Source organism: Myotis nattereri (genome assembly GCF_964212035.1).
Source record: "Myotis nattereri genome assembly, chromosome: 6".
Classification (NCBI taxonomy): domain Eukaryota; kingdom Metazoa; phylum Chordata; class Mammalia; order Chiroptera; family Vespertilionidae; genus Myotis; species Myotis nattereri.
Genome location: NC_138081.1, coordinates 4790338 through 4811730, shown reverse-complemented (window position 1 = coordinate 4811730; position 21393 = coordinate 4790338). Strand labels below are relative to the sequence as shown.

The 21393-nt window shown below is 39.8% G+C and overlaps 1 protein-coding gene across 1 annotated transcript in view; it reads left to right on the top strand.

Moving 5' to 3' along the window:
- Positions 1 to 21393, top strand: part of LOC308521524 (uncharacterized protein) — a gene marked incomplete at its 3' end in the record, with an annotated part of 103794 nt that overhangs the window by 66250 nt on the left and 16151 nt on the right. Inside the window, exons 36-48 of the mRNA XM_081094602.1 lie at positions 531 to 569; positions 2023 to 2193; positions 3638 to 3658; positions 5316 to 5354; positions 6808 to 6978; positions 8424 to 8444; positions 10105 to 10143; positions 11597 to 11767; positions 13212 to 13232; positions 14891 to 14929; positions 16383 to 16553; positions 18000 to 18020; positions 19706 to 19741. Of these exons, the coding sequence (XP_080950728.1) occupies positions 531 to 569; positions 2023 to 2193; positions 3638 to 3658; positions 5316 to 5354; positions 6808 to 6978; positions 8424 to 8444; positions 10105 to 10143; positions 11597 to 11767; positions 13212 to 13232; positions 14891 to 14929; positions 16383 to 16553; positions 18000 to 18020; positions 19706 to 19741 (960 nt within the window). The remainder of the gene's footprint in view (positions 1 to 530; positions 570 to 2022; positions 2194 to 3637; positions 3659 to 5315; positions 5355 to 6807; positions 6979 to 8423; positions 8445 to 10104; positions 10144 to 11596; positions 11768 to 13211; positions 13233 to 14890; positions 14930 to 16382; positions 16554 to 17999; positions 18021 to 19705; positions 19742 to 21393) is intronic.

The following is a 21393-nucleotide window of genomic DNA, read 5'->3' as shown; positions in this document are numbered from 1 at the left end:
ATGGAGACCTAATAGAATCAATAAATGCCTTATGCCCTCCTTTTCTGATGTTACACTTCAATTATGTTTTAGTTTAGAGATACAATGGAATTATGCAAGGGAGCTCCTTATGTTGATAAGCAGGCTTCCTATGATGACTGATGCGGATACAGGTGTTGACAGCCGGGTACTTGTACTATATACAGGCTTCTGCATCAGACTTTAAGTACCTCCCTCAGGTATGGGCACTTTTGCCATTTAGGTCTGAAAAGGTGGAAAGCCTAAAGCAAGACCAAAGATTGATATCGTGTACCCCAGAGGAAGTTCTACTTTTAGTCTATACTTTCCCATCTCATGCCTTTGGCACGAATGGGTATGGAAATGGAGGGTTAGGATTCTTTGGCTCCGCTTCTTAGAAAAGTCGGTTTGTTTCCATTAAACAGTAAAAAAAAAAAAAAAAAAAAAAAAAGAAGGGTTTCAAATTAGCGCCCTCTTCGCGACATTGTGCTTGCATCATCTTTGAACAGAGTTTCTTTCTTTCACTCTTTCAGATAAAGGAGGTGACCAGGATAAAGCCAAGCCCCATGAAGGTATTTTACTTTGCACTTACTCAGTTTCATGTGTTTATTTTCCATCTGTTTTCAACTCTCAAGGATCATCTTCCTTACTCCACCACACACATGTACATGACTTTTTCATGTATTGGTATGATTTTTGAACATAAGTTTACTATTTTCATTTGTTATTTGGTTTCCCCCATGGTTATTTCTTTGATCGTCCTGTCTTGTACGCAAACAGTTTCTTCCTGAAAAGAAAATTTTAGTAATTACTTTGGAAAATTTTGCTACTTTTAAAGTATCTTATCTGAAAGTATTGTCCAATATAGTTTCAGTTCATACAATGTAGACCTCGCCTCCTGTCCCTCCTTAACCTTTCAATGTAGACCTCTCCCCCTTCCCCATCTGCAGCCAGCGATTACTGCCATTTAATACTTTACCTCCCTTCCCTCTGAATTGCTTGTGGTAAAGTTTCTTCAGGCATGAGTTAAAATCAGGCTCACATGCAATAAAGTTCTGTATTCATCATTTGACAACACGTTGAGGATAGAGGTACCCATTAACCTAATCTGCATAACCAATGGGAGCAGTGGTTCTGGATTTGATGAGTCATTATTTGTGGTAGTGTTGTATGGCCAGCTCGCACAATAGAAGAACTGACTATATTTACCTACAGCCAGATAGCTTCTATGTCATTAAAGGCCTGTGGCCGTGACGTTGGGTCATATGGTATCTCTATTCTTAATTGTTGTGGAACCTCCATACTATGACTTCATGACCCAACGTGCAGCGGCTCTCACGATGGTCGGGGCAGAATGCCCGCAGCATCTGCGGACGTCTGGGGCGGGATGCCGGCAGTCTCCACGGAGCGTACAAGGCTTCGTGGTGCGGCGGACATGGCCCTGATGGCAGGCTAGGCCTAGGGGACCCTACATTCGTACAATTTAATCATGCACTGGGTCTATAGTACTAAAATAAAAACCTTATTCTTATGTCTGAGTAATATCCCATTGTATATAGGCACCGCTTCATCTTTACCCTAGCATGTATTCAAGGACACTCACTTGGCTTGCTTCCATGTCTAGTCCACTGTGACTAATGCTACAGGGAACATAGTAGTGCATATATCATTGGGAAGAAATATTTTCAAATTCTGGGCGGTAAGTATGCTTAGAAGGTGTTGCTGGGTCATATGGGATCTCTATTCTAAGTTTTGATTAACCTCCGTACTGTTTCCCACAGTAGCTGTACCAGTTCACATTCCCACCAGCAGTAAATGAGGCTTCCCTTTCCTCCACAACCACTCCAACATTTGTTACTACCAGTCTTGTTGGTAACAGCCACTCTAACAGGGGTGAGGTGGTGTCTCCTTGTAGGTTTGATTTGCACTTCCCTAGTAGCTAGTGCAGTACAGGACCTTTTCAAATACCTGTTGGCCATTGGTACGTCTTCTTGGAAGATGAAATACTGCCATTTGCGACAACAGGGATGGATCTTGAAAATATCGTGCTGAGCAGACAAAGCCAAGAACCATATGATTTTCCTCATACGTGGCATATGAAACCGAAAGCACAAAATGAGCACACAAGACAATCAAACAAAACCTCACAGAGACAGGACAGCATGGAACAGACTCAGGATTCTCAGACGCATCAGGGTAGGTGTTATGGGAACAGGTGGGCATGAATGATTAAGCAAAGAACTGAAATGCACATATGCATAACCCGTGGACACAGACAGCAGTGTCTTGAAGACCTGGGAGTGAGGTGGTGGGAAACGGGTCGAGGGGGGCCATAGGGGCAAAAAGGGACAACTGTAATGCTCTCCACAATAAAACCTAAAACAAAACAGCACTCATAGACACAGACAACTGTATGGTGTTACCAGAGGGAAGGAGAGGGTAGTGCAGGATAAAGGAGGTGAAATATATGACGAAGGAATAAGATTTCACTTTGGGTCGTCAGCCCACAACGTGATACCCAGGTGATGTATCAAAGCACTGCACTATTAGTTCCACATAATTTTATTAACCAACATCACCCCAATAAATTTAATTTACCAAAATTTTAAAGAACAATTTTTAATACAATATTCATAATAAAACACTAAATAATTTCAAAAGGGATCACACGAAATTTTAGCGTAAGTACCAGAACTAATTTTTGTATAATTTCCTCAATTCATAGAATTCACTCATTTTTCCCTGTTTAATTACCTCAAAAGGGAGCGTATGTGTGTGTGTGTGTGTGTGTATGCGCGGGCACATTATTTGTTTTGTATCTGCATCCTAAGTTTAAATACGTAGTTTTCAATATTTTTTTAATTTTTTGTGTTTTGCATAAAATTTACGTTAATTTTTCCTTTTCATTTTTTCTGACAAACTTCTGAAGATATTGGTTAAATTTTCTCTCATATCACTTTACTCCCAAACACTTTAAAATGACTGCTTTCCTGATGCGTCTAACATTTCCTGCCTTTATACTGATTGGCCAATTCATTGCTTTGCACTTCTGCAAGATGCCTACTAACCTACTACGGATTTCCTCCAGGAAACCTGTTTCTATACTTTCCAAGTCAATCTATTGTTCAACTATAATATACAACATGGCTACTGTAATCATGAGACGTGACTGCAGGCAGGTTCCAAAGTAGGTTAAAGTTGTGAGTACATGAAACACAGAATTTCATCTTTTATTATTTTTATTCACTACTAATTATATCATTTAGCAATCAACCATAACTCTACTTTTGCCCCACCCTATATTATATTTAGTACCAAGGAACTAGTAAAAGATACAAGGGCCCCCACCCCAAATTATAAAATCTTCAATTTAAATAAGAGTATTTTATGAGGCAACTAACAGAACTGTATTTCTAAACTTTTTTTTTTTTTTGCTTAAATCACTATATTCAGACCCTTCGTCCCTTTGAATTTTGGGATTCTGATCAAATAAGAACTTTCAGCCACTGTTTCCACCTGTGTGTGTTGTGTGTTCCTCTGCAACACGACGGGTTTGATTCTGCGAGCATGTTGTAGAAGAAATTGAATTTTATTCATATTTGTTTCCCGTGATATTTACAATTTCACTTTTATTTTTCAGAAAATCTTCAGGAAAAATTTGGTAAGTTATTTCTGACAATCCTTTATTGCCAAACCTTTATAAACAATGCGATGTCTTAGCATTATCTGCCTTGTCCCCTCTTGACATTCTTTGGCTCGCCTTTCTTTCGGAAGTCTACTCCTTCTTCCTCAATTATTTTGGCCTGTATACTTCTAACATGTGAAGGTCCATCTATTTCTTTCTCATGCTTTCCATCCGTCCCAGTTTCTTCCCTTCTCCGTCTCATAGCTGTGCTTGCCTATAAACTTTGGCATTTTCTGCTTCCCAGAAACTTGCCATATTTGCTGTGAATCTTGTGAAGTGAAGGGGATTGTGCTAACAGGCACAGGATTTCCATTCTATATATTGTCTGTAAAATACCCATTAAAGTAGGACCTCAGCCATTTTGTACAAGTTGAGGGGCCCATCTTAAGCAAACTGAGTGATGAGAGAAGATCCCATATGCGATGAGTCCATTTGACCCCTCCACTGTCCTGCCAAAATTTTCTACGTTCCGATGTCATTCATTGACTGAGTGGTGGCCTAAAGGCCCACTCTTTCACCTCGCTGGGGACCGTATTCCAGGTGGCACAGATAATTCATATAATATTTCCTGGCCTTTTTCTTTCCAACTCCATTAAATGGTCTTTATTCTTTTGCATTTTGATTCGCTCAGGTATTCACTCACAACATTGCACAAGATTTTTTATGTTTGCAAAAGGATATTAAATCTTAAGGAAAGTTTATGTGTGATGTATCTTTAGCTCAGAACTCTCTATGTCAGTGGTTCTCAACCTTCCTAATGCCGCGACCCGTTAACACAGTTCCTCGTGTTGTGGTGAGCCCCAACCATAAAATTATTTTTGGTTCCTACTTCATAACTGTAATTTTGCTATTGTTATGAATCATAATGTAAATATCTGATATGAAGGATGTATTTTCGTTGTTACAAATTGAACATAATTAAAGCATAGTGATTATTCAAAAAAACAATATGTAATTATACGTGTTTTCCGATGGTCGTAGGCGACCCCCGTGAAAGGGTCCTTTGACCCCAAGAGGGGTCGCGACCCACAGTGTGAGAACAGCTGCTCTACGTGGATGACATGAGAAGCTGTTTCTCATAGCATGATCCCCAAAGGTTTATTCATGGAGACCTAATAGAATCAATAAATGCCTTATGCCCTCCTTTTCTGATGTTACACTTCAATTATGTTTTAGTTTAGAGATACAATGGAATTATGCAAGGGAGCTCCTTATGTTGATAAGCAGGCTTCCTATGATGACTGATGCGGATACAGGTGTTGACAGCCGGGTACTTGTACTATATACAGGCTTCTGCATCAGACTTTAAGTACCTCCCTCAGGTATGGGCACTTTTGCCATTTAGGTCTGAAAAGGTGGAAAGCCTAAAGCAAGACCAAAGATTGATATCGTGTACCCCAGAGGAAGTTCTACTTTTAGTCTATACTTTCCCATCTCATGCCTTTGGCACGAATGGGTATGGAAATGGAGGGTTAGGATTCTTTGGCTCCGCTTCTTAGAAAAGTCGGTTTGTTTCCATTAAACAGTAAAAAAAAAAAAAAAAAAAAAAAAGAAGGGTTTCAAATTAGCGCCCTCTTCGCGACATTGTGCTTGCATCATCTTTGAACAGAGTTTCTTTCTTTCACTCTTTCAGATAAAGGAGGTGACCAGGATAAAGCCAAGCCCCATGAAGGTATTTTACTTTGCACTTACTCAGTTTCATGTGTTTATTTTCCATCTGTTTTCAACTCTCAAGGATCATCTTCCTTACTCCACCACACACATGTACATGACTTTTTCATGTATTGGTATGATTTTTGAACATAAGTTTACTATTTTCATTTGTTATTTGGTTTCCCCCATGGTTATTTCTTTGATCGTCCTGTCTTGTACGCAAACAGTTTCTTCCTGAAAAGAAAATTTTAGTAATTACTTTGGAAAATTTTGCTACTTTTAAAGTATCTTATCTGAAAGTATTGTCCAATATAGTTTCAGTTCATACAATGTAGACCTCGCCTCCTGTCCCTCCTTAACCTTTCAATGTAGACCTCTCCCCCTTCCCCATCTGCAGCCAGCGATTACTGCCATTTAATACTTTACCTCCCTTCCCTCTGAATTGCTTGTGGTAAAGTTTCTTCAGGCATGAGTTAAAATCAGGCTCACATGCAATAAAGTTCTGTATTCATCATTTGACAACACGTTGAGGATAGAGGTACCCATTAACCTAATCTGCATAACCAATGGGAGCAGTGGTTCTGGATTTGATGAGTCATTATTTGTGGTAGTGTTGTATGGCCAGCTCGCACAATAGAAGAACTGACTATATTTACCTACAGCCAGATAGCTTCTATGTCATTAAAGGCCTGTGGCCGTGACGTTGGGTCATATGGTATCTCTATTCTTAATTGTTGTGGAACCTCCATACTATGACTTCATGACCCAACGTGCAGCGGCTCTCACGATGGTCGGGGCAGAATGCCCGCAGCATCTGCGGACGTCTGGGGCGGGATGCCGGCAGTCTCCACGGAGCGTACAAGGCTTCGTGGTGCGGCGGACATGGCCCTGATGGCAGGCTAGGCCTAGGGGACCCTACATTCGTACAATTTAATCATGCACTGGGTCTATAGTACTAAAATAAAAACCTTATTCTTATGTCTGAGTAATATCCCATTGTATATAGGCACCGCTTCATCTTTACCCTAGCATGTATTCAAGGACACTCACTTGGCTTGCTTCCATGTCTAGTCCACTGTGACTAATGCTACAGGGAACATAGTAGTGCATATATCATTGGGAAGAAATATTTTCAAATTCTGGGCGGTAAGTATGCTTAGAAGGTGTTGCTGGGTCATATGGGATCTCTATTCTAAGTTTTGATTAACCTCCGTACTGTTTCCCACAGTAGCTGTACCAGTTCACATTCCCACCAGCAGTAAATGAGGCTTCCCTTTCCTCCACAACCACTCCAACATTTGTTACTACCAGTCTTGTTGGTAACAGCCACTCTAACAGGGGTGAGGTGGTGTCTCCTTGTAGGTTTGATTTGCACTTCCCTAGTAGCTAGTGCAGTACAGGACCTTTTCAAATACCTGTTGGCCATTGGTACGTCTTCTTGGAAGATGAAATACTGCCATTTGCGACAACAGGGATGGATCTTGAAAATATCGTGCTGAGCAGACAAAGCCAAGAACCATATGATTTTCCTCATACGTGGCATATGAAACCGAAAGCACAAAATGAGCACACAAGACAATCAAACAAAACCTCACAGAGACAGGACAGCATGGAACAGACTCAGGATTCTCAGACGCATCAGGGTAGGTGTTATGGGAACAGGTGGGCATGAATGATTAAGCAAAGAACTTAAATGCACATATGCATAACCCGTGGACACAGACAGCAGTGTCTTGAAGACCTGGGAGTGAGGTGGTGGGAAACGGGTCGAGGGGGGCCATAGGGGCAAAAAGGGACAACTGTAATGCTCTCCACAATAAAACCTAAAACAAAACAGCACTCATAGACACAGACAACTGTATGGTGTTACCAGAGGGAAGGAGAGGGTAGTGCAGGATAAAGGAGGTGAAATATATGACGAAGGAATAAGATTTCACTTTGGGTCGTCAGCCCACAACGTGATACCCAGGTGATGTATCAAAGCACTGCACTATTAGTTCCACATAATTTTATTAACCAACATCACCCCAATAAATTTAATTTACCAAAATTTTAAAGAACAATTTTTAATACAATATTCATAATAAAACACTAAATAATTTCAAAAGGGATCACACGAAATTTTAGCGTAAGTACCAGAACTAATTTTTGTATAATTTCCTCAATTCATAGAATTCACTCATTTTTCCCTGTTTAATTACCTCAAAAGGGAGCGTATGTGTGTGTGTGTGTGTGTGTATGCGCGGGCACATTATTTGTTTTGTATCTGCATCCTAAGTTTAAATACGTAGTTTTCAATATTTTTTTAATTTTTTGTGTTTTGCATAAAATTTACGTTAATTTTTCCTTTTCATTTTTTCTGACAAACTTCTGAAGATATTGGTTAAATTTTCTCTCATATCACTTTACTCCCAAACACTTTAAAATGACTGCTTTCCTGATGCGTCTAACATTTCCTGCCTTTATACTGATTGGCCAATTCATTGCTTTGCACTTCTGCAAGATGCCTACTAACCTACTACGGATTTCCTCCAGGAAACCTGTTTCTATACTTTCCAAGTCAATCTATTGTTCAACTATAATATACAACATGGCTACTGTAATCATGAGACGTGACTGCAGGCAGGTTCCAAAGTAGGTTAAAGTTGTGAGTACATGAAACACAGAATTTCATCTTTTATTATTTTTATTCACTACTAATTATATCATTTAGCAATCAACCATAACTCTACTTTTGCCCCACCCTATATTATATTTAGTACCAAGGAACTAGTAAAAGATACAAGGGCCCCCACCCCAAATTATAAAATCTTCAATTTAAATAAGAGTATTTTATGAGGCAACTAACAGAACTGTATTTCTAAACTTTTTTTTTTTTTTTGCTTAAATCACTATATTCAGACCCTTCGTCCCTTTGAATTTTGGGATTCTGATCAAATAAGAACTTTCAGCCACTGTTTCCACCTGTGTGTGTTGTGTGTTCCTCTGCAACACGACGGGTTTGATTCTGCGAGCATGTTGTAGAAGAAATTGAATTTTATTCATATTTGTTTCCCGTGATATTTACAATTTCACTTTTATTTTTCAGAAAATCTTCAGGAAAAATTTGGTAAGTTATTTCTGACAATCCTTTATTGCCAAACCTTTATAAACAATGCGATGTCTTAGCATTATCTGCCTTGTCCCCTCTTGACATTCTTTGGCTCGCCTTTCTTTCCGAAGTCTACTCCTTCTTCCTCAATTATTTTGGCCTGTATACTTCTAACATGTGAAGGTCCATCTATTTCTTTCTCATGCTTTCCATCCGTCCCAGTTTCTTCCCTTCTCCGTCTCATAGCTGTGCTTGCCTATAAACTTTGGCATTTTCTGCTTCCCAGAAACTTGCCATATTTGCTGTGAATCTTGTGAAGTGAAGGGGATTGTGCTAACAGGCACAGGATTTCCATTCTATATATTGTCTGTAAAATACCCATTAAAGTAGGACCTCAGCCATTTTGTACAAGTTGAGGGGCCCATCTTAAGCAAACTGAGTGATGAGAGAAGATCCCATATGCGATGAGTCCATTTGACCCCTCCACTGTCCTGCCAAAATTTTCTACGTTCCGATGTCATTCATTGACTGAGTGGTGGCCTAAAGGCCCACTCTTTCACCTCGCTGGGGACCGTATTCCAGGTGGCACAGATAATTCATATAATATTTCCTGGCCTTTTTCTTTCCAACTCCATTAAATGGTCTTTATTCTTTTGCATTTTGATTCGCTCAGGTATTCACTCACAACATTGCACAAGATTTTTTATGTTTGCAAAAGGATATTAAATCTTAAGGAAAGTTTATGTGTGATGTATCTTTAGCTCAGAACTCTCTATGTCAGTGGTTCTCAACCTTCCTAATGCCGCGACCCGTTAACACAGTTCCTCGTGTTGTGGTGAGCCCCAACCATAAAATTATTTTTGGTTCCTACTTCATAACTGTAATTTTGCTATTGTTATGAATCATAATGTAAATATCTGATATGAAGGATGTATTTTCGTTGTTACAAATTGAACATAATTAAAGCATAGTGATTATTCAAAAAAACAATATGTAATTATACGTGTTTTCCGATGGTCGTAGGCGACCCCCGTGAAAGGGTCCTTTGACCCCAAGAGGGGTCGCGACCCACAGTGTGAGAACAGCTGCTCTACGTGGATGACATGAGAAGCTGTTTCTCATAGCATGATCCCCAAAGGTTTATTCATGGAGACCTAATAGAATCAATAAATGCCTTATGCCCTCCTTTTCTGATGTTACACTTCAATTATGTTTTAGTTTAGAGATACAATGGAATTATGCAAGGGAGCTCCTTATGTTGATAAGCAGGCTTCCTATGATGACTGATGCGGATACAGGTGTTGACAGCCGGGTACTTGTACTATATACAGGCTTCTGCATCAGACTTTAAGTACCTCCCTCAGGTATGGGCACTTTTGCCATTTAGGTCTGAAAAGGTGGAAAGCCTAAAGCAAGACCAAAGATTGATATCGTGTACCCCAGAGGAAGTTCTACTTTTAGTCTATACTTTCCCATCTCATGCCTTTGGCACGAATGGGTATGGAAATGGAGGGTTAGGATTCTTTGGCTCCGCTTCTTAGAAAAGTCGGTTTGTTTCCATTAAACAGTAAAAAAAAAAAAAAAAAAAAAAAAAAAGAAGGGTTTCAAATTAGCGCCCTCTTCGCGACATTGTGCTTGCATCATCTTTGAACAGAGTTTCTTTCTTTCACTCTTTCAGATAAAGGAGGTGACCAGGATAAAGCCAAGCCCCATGAAGGTATTTTACTTTGCACTTACTCAGTTTCATGTGTTTATTTTCCATCTGTTTTCAACTCTCAAGGATCATCTTCCTTACTCCACCACACACATGTACATGACTTTTTCATGTATTGGTATGATTTTTGAACATAAGTTTACTATTTTCATTTGTTATTTGGTTTCCCCCATGGTTATTTCTTTGATCGTCCTGTCTTGTACGCAAACAGTTTCTTCCTGAAAAGAAAATTTTAGTAATTACTTTGGAAAATTTTGCTACTTTTAAAGTATCTTATCTGAAAGTATTGTCCAATATAGTTTCAGTTCATACAATGTAGACCTCGCCTCCTGTCCCTCCTTAACCTTTCAATGTAGACCTCTCCCCCTTCCCCATCTGCAGCCAGCGATTACTGCCATTTAATACTTTACCTCCCTTCCCTCTGAATTGCTTGTGGTAAAGTTTCTTCAGGCATGAGTTAAAATCAGGCTCACATGCAATAAAGTTCTGTATTCATCATTTGACAACACGTTGAGGATAGAGGTACCCATTAACCTAATCTGCATAACCAATGGGAGCAGTGGTTCTGGATTTGATGAGTCATTATTTGTGGTAGTGTTGTATGGCCAGCTCGCACAATAGAAGAACTGACTATATTTACCTACAGCCAGATAGCTTCTATGTCATTAAAGGCCTGTGGCCGTGACGTTGGGTCATATGGTATCTCTATTCTTAATTGTTGTGGAACCTCCATACTATGACTTCATGACCCAACGTGCAGCGGCTCTCACGATGGTCGGGGCAGAATGCCCGCAGCATCTGCGGACGTCTGGGGCGGGATGCCGGCAGTCTCCACGGAGCGTACAAGGCTTCGTGGTGCGGCGGACATGGCCCTGATGGCAGGCTAGGCCTAGGGGACCCTACATTCGTACAATTTAATCATGCACTGGGTCTATAGTACTAAAATAAAAACCTTATTCTTATGTCTGAGTAATATCCCATTGTATATAGGCACCGCTTCATCTTTACCCTAGCATGTATTCAAGGACACTCACTTGGCTTGCTTCCATGTCTAGTCCACTGTGACTAATGCTACAGGGAACATAGTAGTGCATATATCATTGGGAAGAAATATTTTCAAATTCTGGGCGGTAAGTATGCTTAGAAGGTGTTGCTGGGTCATATGGGATCTCTATTCTAAGTTTTGATTAACCTCCGTACTGTTTCCCACAGTAGCTGTACCAGTTCACATTCCCACCAGCAGTAAATGAGGCTTCCCTTTCCTCCACAACCACTCCAACATTTGTTACTACCAGTCTTGTTGGTAACAGCCACTCTAACAGGGGTGAGGTGGTGTCTCCTTGTAGGTTTGATTTGCACTTCCCTAGTAGCTAGTGCAGTACAGGACCTTTTCAAATACCTGTTGGCCATTGGTACGTCTTCTTGGAAGATGAAATACTGCCATTTGCGACAACAGGGATGGATCTTGAAAATATCGTGCTGAGCAGACAAAGCCAAGAACCATATGATTTTCCTCATACGTGGCATATGAAACCGAAAGCACAAAATGAGCACACAAGACAATCAAACAAAACCTCACAGAGACAGGACAGCATGGAACAGACTCAGGATTCTCAGACGCATCAGGGTAGGTGTTATGGGAACAGGTGGGCATGAATGATTAAGCAAAGAACTGAAATGCACATATGCATAACCCGTGGACACAGACAGCAGTGTCTTGAAGACCTGGGAGTGAGGTGGTGGGAAACGGGTCGAGGGGGGCCATAGGGGCAAAAAGGGACAACTGTAATGCTCTCCACAATAAAACCTAAAACAAAACAGCACTCATAGACACAGACAACTGTATGGTGTTACCAGAGGGAAGGAGAGGGTAGTGCAGGATAAAGGAGGTGAAATATATGACGAAGGAATAAGATTTCACTTTGGGTCGTCAGCCCACAACGTGATACCCAGGTGATGTATCAAAGCACTGCACTATTAGTTCCACATAATTTTATTAACCAACATCACCCCAATAAATTTAATTTACCAAAATTTTAAAGAACAATTTTTAATACAATATTCATAATAAAACACTAAATAATCTCAAAAGGGATCACACGAAATTTTAGGGTAAGTACCAGAACTAATTTTTGTATAATTTCCTCAATTCATAGAATTCACTCATTTTTCCCTGTTTAATTACCTCAAAAGGGAGCGTATGTGTGTGGGTGTGTGTGTGTATGCGCGGGCACATTATTTGTTTTGTATCTGCATCCTAAGTTTAAATACGTAGTTTTCAATATTTTTTTAATTTTTTGTGTTTTGCATAAAATTTACGTTAATTTTTCCTTTTCATTTTTTTGACAAACTTCTGAAGATATTGGTTAAATTTTCTCTCATATCACTTTACTCCCAAACACTTTAAAATGACTGCTTTCCTGATGCGTCTAACATTTCCTGCCTTTATACTGATTGGCCAATTCATTGCTTTGCACTTCTGCAAGATGCCTACTAACCTACTACGGATTTCCTCCAGGAAACCTGTTTCTATACTTTCCAAGTCAATCTATTGTTCAACTATAATATACAACATGGCTACTGTAATCATGAGACGTGACTGCAGGCAGGTTCCAAAGTAGGTTAAAATTGTGAGTACATGAAACACAGAATTTCATCTTTTATTATTTTTATTCACTACTAATTATATCATTTAGCAATCAACCATAACTCTACTTTTGCCCCACCCTATATTATATTTAGTACCAAGGAACTAGTAAAAGATACAAGCGCCCCCACCCCAAATTATAAAATCTTCAATTTAAATAAGAGTATTTTATGAGGCAACTAACAGAACTGTATTTCTAAACTTTTTTTTTTTTTTTGCTTAAATCACTATATTCAGACCCTTCGTCCCTTTGAATTTTGGGATTCTGATCAAATAAGAACTTTCAGCCACTGTTTCCACCTGTGTGTGTTGTGTGTTCCTCTGCAACACGACGGGTTTGATTCTGCGAGCATGTTGTAGAAGAAATTGAATTTTATTCATATTTGTTTCCCGTGATATTTACAATTTCACTTTTATTTTTCAGAAAATCTTCAGGAAAAATTTGGTAAGTTATTTCTGACAATCCTTTATTGCCAAACCTTTATAAACAATGCGATGTCTTAGCATTATCTGCCTTGTCCCCTCTTGACATTCTTTGGCTCGCCTTTCTTTCGGAAGTCTACTCCTTCTTCCTCAATTATTTTGGCCTGTATACTTCTAACATGTGAAGGTCCATCTATTTCTTTCTCATACTTTCCATCCGTCCCAGTTTCTTCCCTTCTCCGTCTCATAGCTGTGCTTGCCTATAAACTTTGGCATTTTCTGCTTCCCAGAAACTTGCCATATTTGCTGTGAATCTTGTGAAGTGAAGGGGATTGTGCTAACAGGCACAGGATTTCCATTCTATATATTGTCTGTAAAATACCCATTAAAGTAGGACCTCAGCCATTTTGTACAAGTTGAGGGGCCCATCTTAAGCAAACTGAGTGATGAGAGAAGATCCCATATGCGATGAGTCCATTTGACCCCTCCACTGTCCTGCCAAAATTTTCTACGTTCCGATGTCATTCATTGACTGAGTGGTGGCCTAAAGGCCCACTCTTTCACCTCGCTGGGGACCGTATTCCAGGTGGCACAGATAATTCATATAATATTTCCTGGCCTTTTTCTTTCCAACTCCATTAAATGGTCTTTATTCTTTTGCATTTTGATTCGCTCAGGTATTCACTCACAACATTGCACAAGATTTTTTATGTTTGCAAAAGGATATTAAATCTTAAGGAAAGTTTATGTGTGATGTATCTTTAGCTCAGAACTCTCTATGTCAGTGGTTCTCAACCTTCCTAATGCCGCGACCCGTTAACACAGTTCCTCGTGTTGTGGTGAGCCCCAACCATAAAATTATTTTTGGTTCCTACTTCATAACTGTAATTTTGCTATTGTTATGAATCATAATGTAAATATCTGATATGAAGGATGTATTTTCGTTGTTACAAATTGAACATAATTAAAGCATAGTGATTATTCAAAAAAACAATATGTAATTATACGTGTTTTCCGATGGTCGTAGGCGACCCCCGTGAAAGGGTCCTTTGACCCCAAGAGGGGTCGCGACCCACAGTGTGAGAACAGCTGCTCTACGTGGATGACATGAGAAGCTGTTTCTCATAGCATGATCCCCAAAGGTTTATTCATGGAGACCTAATAGAATCAATAAATGCCTTATGCCCTCCTTTTCTGATGTTACACTTCAATTATGTTTTAGTTTAGAGATACAATGGAATTATGCAAGGGAGCTCCTTATGTTGATAAGCAGGCTTCCTATGATGACTGATGCGGATACAGGTGTTGACAGCCGGGTACTTGTACTATATACAGGCTTCTGCATCAGACTTTAAGTACCTCCCTCAGGTATGGGCACTTTTGCCATTTAGGTCTGAAAAGGTGGAAAGCCTAAAGCAAGACCAAAGATTGATATCGTGTACCCCAGAGGAAGTTCTACTTTTAGTCTATACTTTCCCATCTCATGCCTTTGGCACGAATGGGTATGGAAATGGAGGGTTAGGATTCTTTGGCTCCGCTTCTTAGAAAAGTCGGTTTGTTTCCATTAAACAGTAAAAAAAAAAAAAAAAAAAAAAAAAGAAGGGTTTCAAATTAGCGCCCTCTTCGCGACATTGTGCTTGCATCATCTTTGAACAGAGTTTCTTTCTTTCACTCTTTCAGATAAAGGAGGTGACCAGGATAAAGCCAAGCCCCATGAAGGTATTTTACTTTGCACTTACTCAGTTTCATGTGTTTATTTTCCATCTGTTTTCAACTCTCAAGGATCATCTTCCTTACTCCACCACACACATGTACATGACTTTTTCATGTATTGGTATGATTTTTGAACATAAGTTTACTATTTTCATTTGTTATTTGGTTTCCCCCATGGTTATTTCTTTGATCGTCCTGTCTTGTACGCAAACAGTTTCTTCCTGAAAAGAAAATTTTAGTAATTACTTTGGAAAATTTTGCTACTTTTAAAGTATCTTATCTGAAAGTATTGTCCAATATAGTTTCAGTTCATACAATGTAGACCTCGCCTCCTGTCCCTCCTTAACCTTTCAATGTAGACCTCTCCCCCTTCCCCATCTGCAGCCAGCGATTACTGCCATTTAATACTTTACCTCCCTTCCCTCTGAATTGCTTGTGGTAAAGTTTCTTCAGGCATGAGTTAAAATCAGGCTCACATGCAATAAAGTTCTGTATTCATCATTTGACAACACGTTGAGGATAGAGGTACCCATTAACCTAATCTGCATAACCAATGGGAGCAGTGGTTCTGGATTTGATGAGTCATTATTTGTGGTAGTGTTGTATGGCCAGCTCGCACAATAGAAGAACTGACTATATTTACCTACAGCCAGATAGCTTCTATGTCATTAAAGGCCTGTGGCCGTGACGTTGGGTCATATGGTATCTCTATTCTTAATTGTTGTGGAACCTCCATACTATGACTTCATGACCCAACGTGCAGCGGCTCTCACGATGGTCGGGGCAGAATGCCCGCAGCATCTGCGGACGTCTGGGGCGGGATGCCGGCAGTCTCCACGGAGCGTACAAGGCTTCGTGGTGCGGCGGACATGGCCCTGATGGCAGGCTAGGCCTAGGGGACCCTACATTCGTACAATTTAATCATGCACTGGGTCTATAGTACTAAAATAAAAACCTTATTCTTATGTCTGAGTAATATCCCATTGTATATAGGCACCGCTTCATCTTTACCCTAGCATGTATTCAAGGACACTCACTTGGCTTGCTTCCATGTCTAGTCCACTGTGACTAATGCTACAGGGAACATAGTAGTGCATATATCATTGGGAAGAAATATTTTCAAATTCTGGGCGGTAAGTATGCTTAGAAGGTGTTGCTGGGTCATATGGGATCTCTATTCTAAGTTTTGATTAACCTCCGTACTGTTTCCCACAGTAGCTGTACCAGTTCACATTCCCACCAGCAGTAAATGAGGCTTCCCTTTCCTCCACAACCACTCCAACATTTGTTACTACCAGTCTTGTTGGTAACAGCCACTCTAACAGGGGTGAGGTGGTGTCTCCTTGTAGGTTTGATTTGCACTTCCCTAGTAGCTAGTGCAGTACAGGACCTTTTCAAATACCTGTTGGCCATTGGTACGTCTTCTTGGAAGATGAAATACTGCCATTTGCGACAACAGGGATGGATCTTGAAAATATCGTGCTGAGCAGACAAAGCCAAGAACCATATGATTTTCCTCATACGTGGCATATGAAACCGAAAGCACAAAATGAGCACACAAGACAATCAAACAAAACCTCACAGAGACAGGACAGCATGGAACAGACTCAGGATTCTCAGACGCATCAGGGTAGGTGTTATGGGAACAGGTGGGCATGAATGATTAAGCAAAGAACTGAAATGCACATATGCATAACCCGTGGACACAGACAGCAGTGTCTTGAAGACCTGGGAGTGAGGTGGTGGGAAACGGGTCGAGGGGGGCCATAGGGGCAAAAAGGGACAACTGTAATGCTCTCCACAATAAAACCTAAAACAAAACAGCACTCATAGACACAGACAACTGTATGGTGTTACCAGAGGGAAGGAGAGGGTAGTGCAGGATAAAGGAGGTGAAATATATGACGAAGGAGTAAGATTTCACTTTGGGTCGTCAGCCCACAACGTGATACCCAGGTGATGTATCAAAGCACTGCACTATTAGTTCCACATAATTTTATTAACCAACATCACCCCAATAAATTTAATTTACCAAAATTTTAAAGAACAATTTTTAATACAATATTCATAATAAAACACTAAACAATCTCAAAAGGGATCACACGAAATTTTAGGGTAAGTACCAGAACTAATTTTTGTATAATTTCCTCAATTCATAGAATTCACTCATTTTTCCCTGTTTAATTACCTCAAAAGGGAGCGTATGTGTGTGGGTGTGTGTGTGTATGCGCGGGCACATTATTTGTTTTGTATCTGCATCCTAAGTTTAAATACGTAGTTTTCAATATTTTTTTAATTTTTTGTGTTTTGCATAAAATTTACGTTAATTTTTCCTTTTCATTTTTTCTGACAAACTTCTGAAGATATTGGTTAAATTTTCTCTCATATCACTTTACTCCCAAACACTTTAAAATGACTGCTTTCCTGATGCGTCTAACATTTCCTGCCTTTATACTGATTGGCCAATTCATTGCTTTGCACTTCTGCAAGATGCCTACTAACCTACTACGGATTTCCTCCAGGAAACCTGTTTCTATACTTTCCAAGTCAATCTATTGTTCAACTATAATATACAACATGGCTACTGTAATCATGAGACGTGACTGCAGGCAGGTTCCAAAGTAGGTTAAAGTTGTGAGTACATGAAACACAGAATTTCATCTTTTATTATTTTTATTCACTACTAATTATATCATTTAGCAATCAACCATAACTCTACTTTTGCCCCACCCTATATTATATTTAGTACCAAGGAACTAGTAAAAGATACAAGCGCCCCCACCCCAAATTATAAAATCTTCAATTTAAATAAGAGTATTTTATGAGGCAACTAACAGAACTGTATTTCTAAACTTTTTTTTTTTTTTTTGCTTAAATCACTATATTCAGACCCTTCGTCCCTTTGAATTTTGGGATTCTGATCAAATAAGAACTTTCAGCCACTGTTTCCACCTGTGTGTGTTGTGTGTTCCTCTGCAACACGACGGGTTTGATTCTGCGAGCATGTTGTAGAAGAAATTGAATTTTATTCATATTTGTTTCCCGTGATATTTACAATTTCACTTTTATTTTTCAGAAAATCTTCAGGAAAAATTTGGTAAGTTATTTCTGACAATCCTTTATTGCCAAACCTTTATAAACAATGCGATGTCTTAGCATTATCTGCCTTGTCCCCTCTTGACATTCTTTGGCTCGCCTTTCTTTCGGAAGTCTACTCCTTCTTCCTCAATTATTTTGGCCTGTATACTTCTAACATGTGAAGGTCCATCTATTTCTTTCCCATACTTTCCATCCGTCCCAGTTTCTTCCCTTCTCCGTCTCATAGCTGTGCTTGCCTATAAACTTTGGCATTTTCTGCTTCCCAGAAACTTGCCATATTTGCTGTGAATCTTGTGAAGTGAAGGGGATTGTGCTAACAGGCACAGGATTTCCATTCTATATATTGTCTGTAAAATACCCATTAAAGTAGGACCTCAGCCATTTTGTACAAGTTGAGGGGCCCATCTTAAGCAAACTGAGTGATGAGAGAAGATCCCATATGCGATGAGTCCATTTGACCCCTCCACTGTCCTGCCAAAATTTTCTACGTTCCGATGTCATTCATTGACTGAGTGGTGGCCTAAAGGCCCACTCTTTCACCTCGCTGGGGACCGTATTCCAGGTGGCACAGATAATTCATATAATATTTCCTGGCCTTTTTCTTTCCAACTCCATTAAATGGTCTTTATTCTTTTGCATTTTGATTCGCTCAGGTATTCACTCACAACATTGCACAAGATTTTTTATGTTTGCAAAAGGATATTAAATCTTAAGGAAAGTTTATGTGTGATGTATCTTTAGCTCAGAACTCTCTATGTCAGTGGTTCTCAACCTTCCTAATGCCGCGACCCGTTAACACAGTTCCTCGTGTTGTGGTGAGCCCCAACCATAAAATTATTTTTGGTTCCTACTTCATAACTGTAATTTTGCTATTGTTATGAATCATAATGTAAATATCTGATATGAAGGATGTATTTTCGTTGTTACAAATTGAACATAATTAAAGCATAGTGATTATTCAAAAAAACAATATGTAATTATACGTGTTTTCCGATGGTCGTAGGCGACCCCCGTGAAAGGGTCCTTTGACCCCAAGAGGGGTCGCGACCCACAGTGTGAGAACAGCTGCTCTACGTGGATGACATGAGAAGCTGTTTCTCATAGCATGATCCCCAAAGGTTTATTCATGGAGACCTAATAGAATCAATAAATGCCTTATGCCCTCCTTTTCTGATGTTACACTTCAATTATGTTTTAGTTTAGAGATACAATGGAATTATGCAAGGGAGCTCCTTATGTTGATAAGCAGGCTTCCTATGATGACTGATGCGGATACAGGTGTTGACAGCCGGGTACTTGTACTATATACAGGCTTCTGCATCAGACTTTAAGTACCTCCCTCAGGTATGTGCACTTTTGCCATTTACGTATGGAAAGGTGGAAAGTCTAAAACAAGACCAATGATTGATATTGTTTATCCCAGAGGAAGTTCTGCTTTAGGTCTGTCATACTTTCATTTCCCATCTCATCACTTTATCATGAATAGGTATGGGGATGGAGGGTGACACTGGCTCTCATTGGTTGCATGGACTTAGGTTCCTTTGTCCTCACTTCTTAGAAATGTGGGTCAGTTTCCATTAAAGAATAAACAGCAGAAGGGTTTCAAATTAGCGTCCTCCTCTCTTCTTGACATCGAGCCTTCATTATGTTTGAACAGTCTTTTTCTTTCTTTCACTCTTTCAGATAAGGGTGACCAGGATAAAGCCAAGTCCCGTGAAGGTATTTCACTTTGCACTTACTCATTGTCATGTGTTTATTTTGCGTTTGTTTTCAACTCTCAAGGATCATCTTCCTTTCTCCACCACACTCACGTACACCACTTTTTCATGTATTGTTATGATTTCAACATAAGTTTACCATCTTCATTTCTAATTCAGTTTCCCCAGTGATTATTTCTTTGATGATCCTGTCCTTGTAATGCATGCAAACAATTTCTCTCGGACTAGAAACTTTAAGTAATTACTTTCCTAAAAAATTTTGCTGTTTCTAAAGTGTCTTATCTGAAAGTTTTGTGCAATATAGCTCCAGCCATACAATGTAGACCACTCCACTCCAGGCCACTTCCCCATTTCTGGCCGGCCATTACTGCCATTTAATACATCATCTCCCTTTCCCAAGAATTTCTTATGATAAACTTCATTCGGATATTTATTAAAATCAGGCTCACATAAAATAAAGTTATGTATGAACCATTTGACAAAACATTGAGGATAGAGGTACCCATTAACTTAAGCTGCGTAACCAATAGGAGCAGTAGTTCAGGATTCTATGAATCACTGGTCGTGGCAGTTTTAGTAGCATATGGCTAGCTACCACAATAGAAGAACTGACTATATATCTTTAGCTGCTGCATGGGGTCTTATGAAGATAAAACCTTATTCTTTTGGATGCGCACTATCCCATTGTATTTTGGTGATAGTTTATCTTTATTCAAGCAAAATGTAAGGACACTTGGCCTGTTTCTATGTCTTGTCCACTGTGACTAACGCTACAGTGAACATAGGTGTGCATATATCATTGGGAAGAAATATTTTTCAGATTGTGGGGCCTAGGTATCCATAGAAGGTGTTATTTATTGGTCATATGGGATCTCTAATATTCATGTTTGAGGAACCTCCATACTGTGTCCCACAGTAGCTTTACCAGTTCACATTCCCATCAGCAGCACATGAGGCTTCCCTTTCCTCCACAACCTCTCCAACACTTGTCATTACTAGTCTTGTTGATAACAGCCACTCTAACAGGTGTGAGGTGGTATCTCCTGGTGGTTTTGATTTGCATTTCCCTAGTAGCTAGTGCACTACAGGATCTTTTCAAATACCTGCTGTCCGTTTATATGCCTTCTTGGGAGATGAAATTCTGCCATTTGTAACAACAGGGATGGATCTTGAGAATATTATTCTGAGCAGACAAAGCCAAGAACCATATCATTTCTCTCATACGTGGCACATGAAACCGAAATCACAAATTGAGCACACAAGACAATCAAACAAAACTTCACCGAGAGCCGGAACCTGTTTGGCTCAGTGGATAGAGCTTCGCCCTGTGGACTGAAAGGTCACAGGTTCGATTCCGGTCAAGGTCATGTACCTGGGTTGCGGGCACATCCCCAGTAGGAGATGTGCAGGAGGCAGCTGATCGATGTTTCTCTCTCACCGATGTTTCGAACTCTCTATCGCTCTCCCTTCCTCTCTGTAAAAAATCAATAAAATATATTAAAAAACAACAACAAACAAACAAAACTTCACCGAGACAGGAAAGCATGGAACAGACTCAGGATTCTCACAGGCATGACAGTAGGTGTGTGGGGGGTGGCGGGGCAGGTGGGCTGCAATGATTCAGCAAAGAACTTAAATGCATATATGCATAAC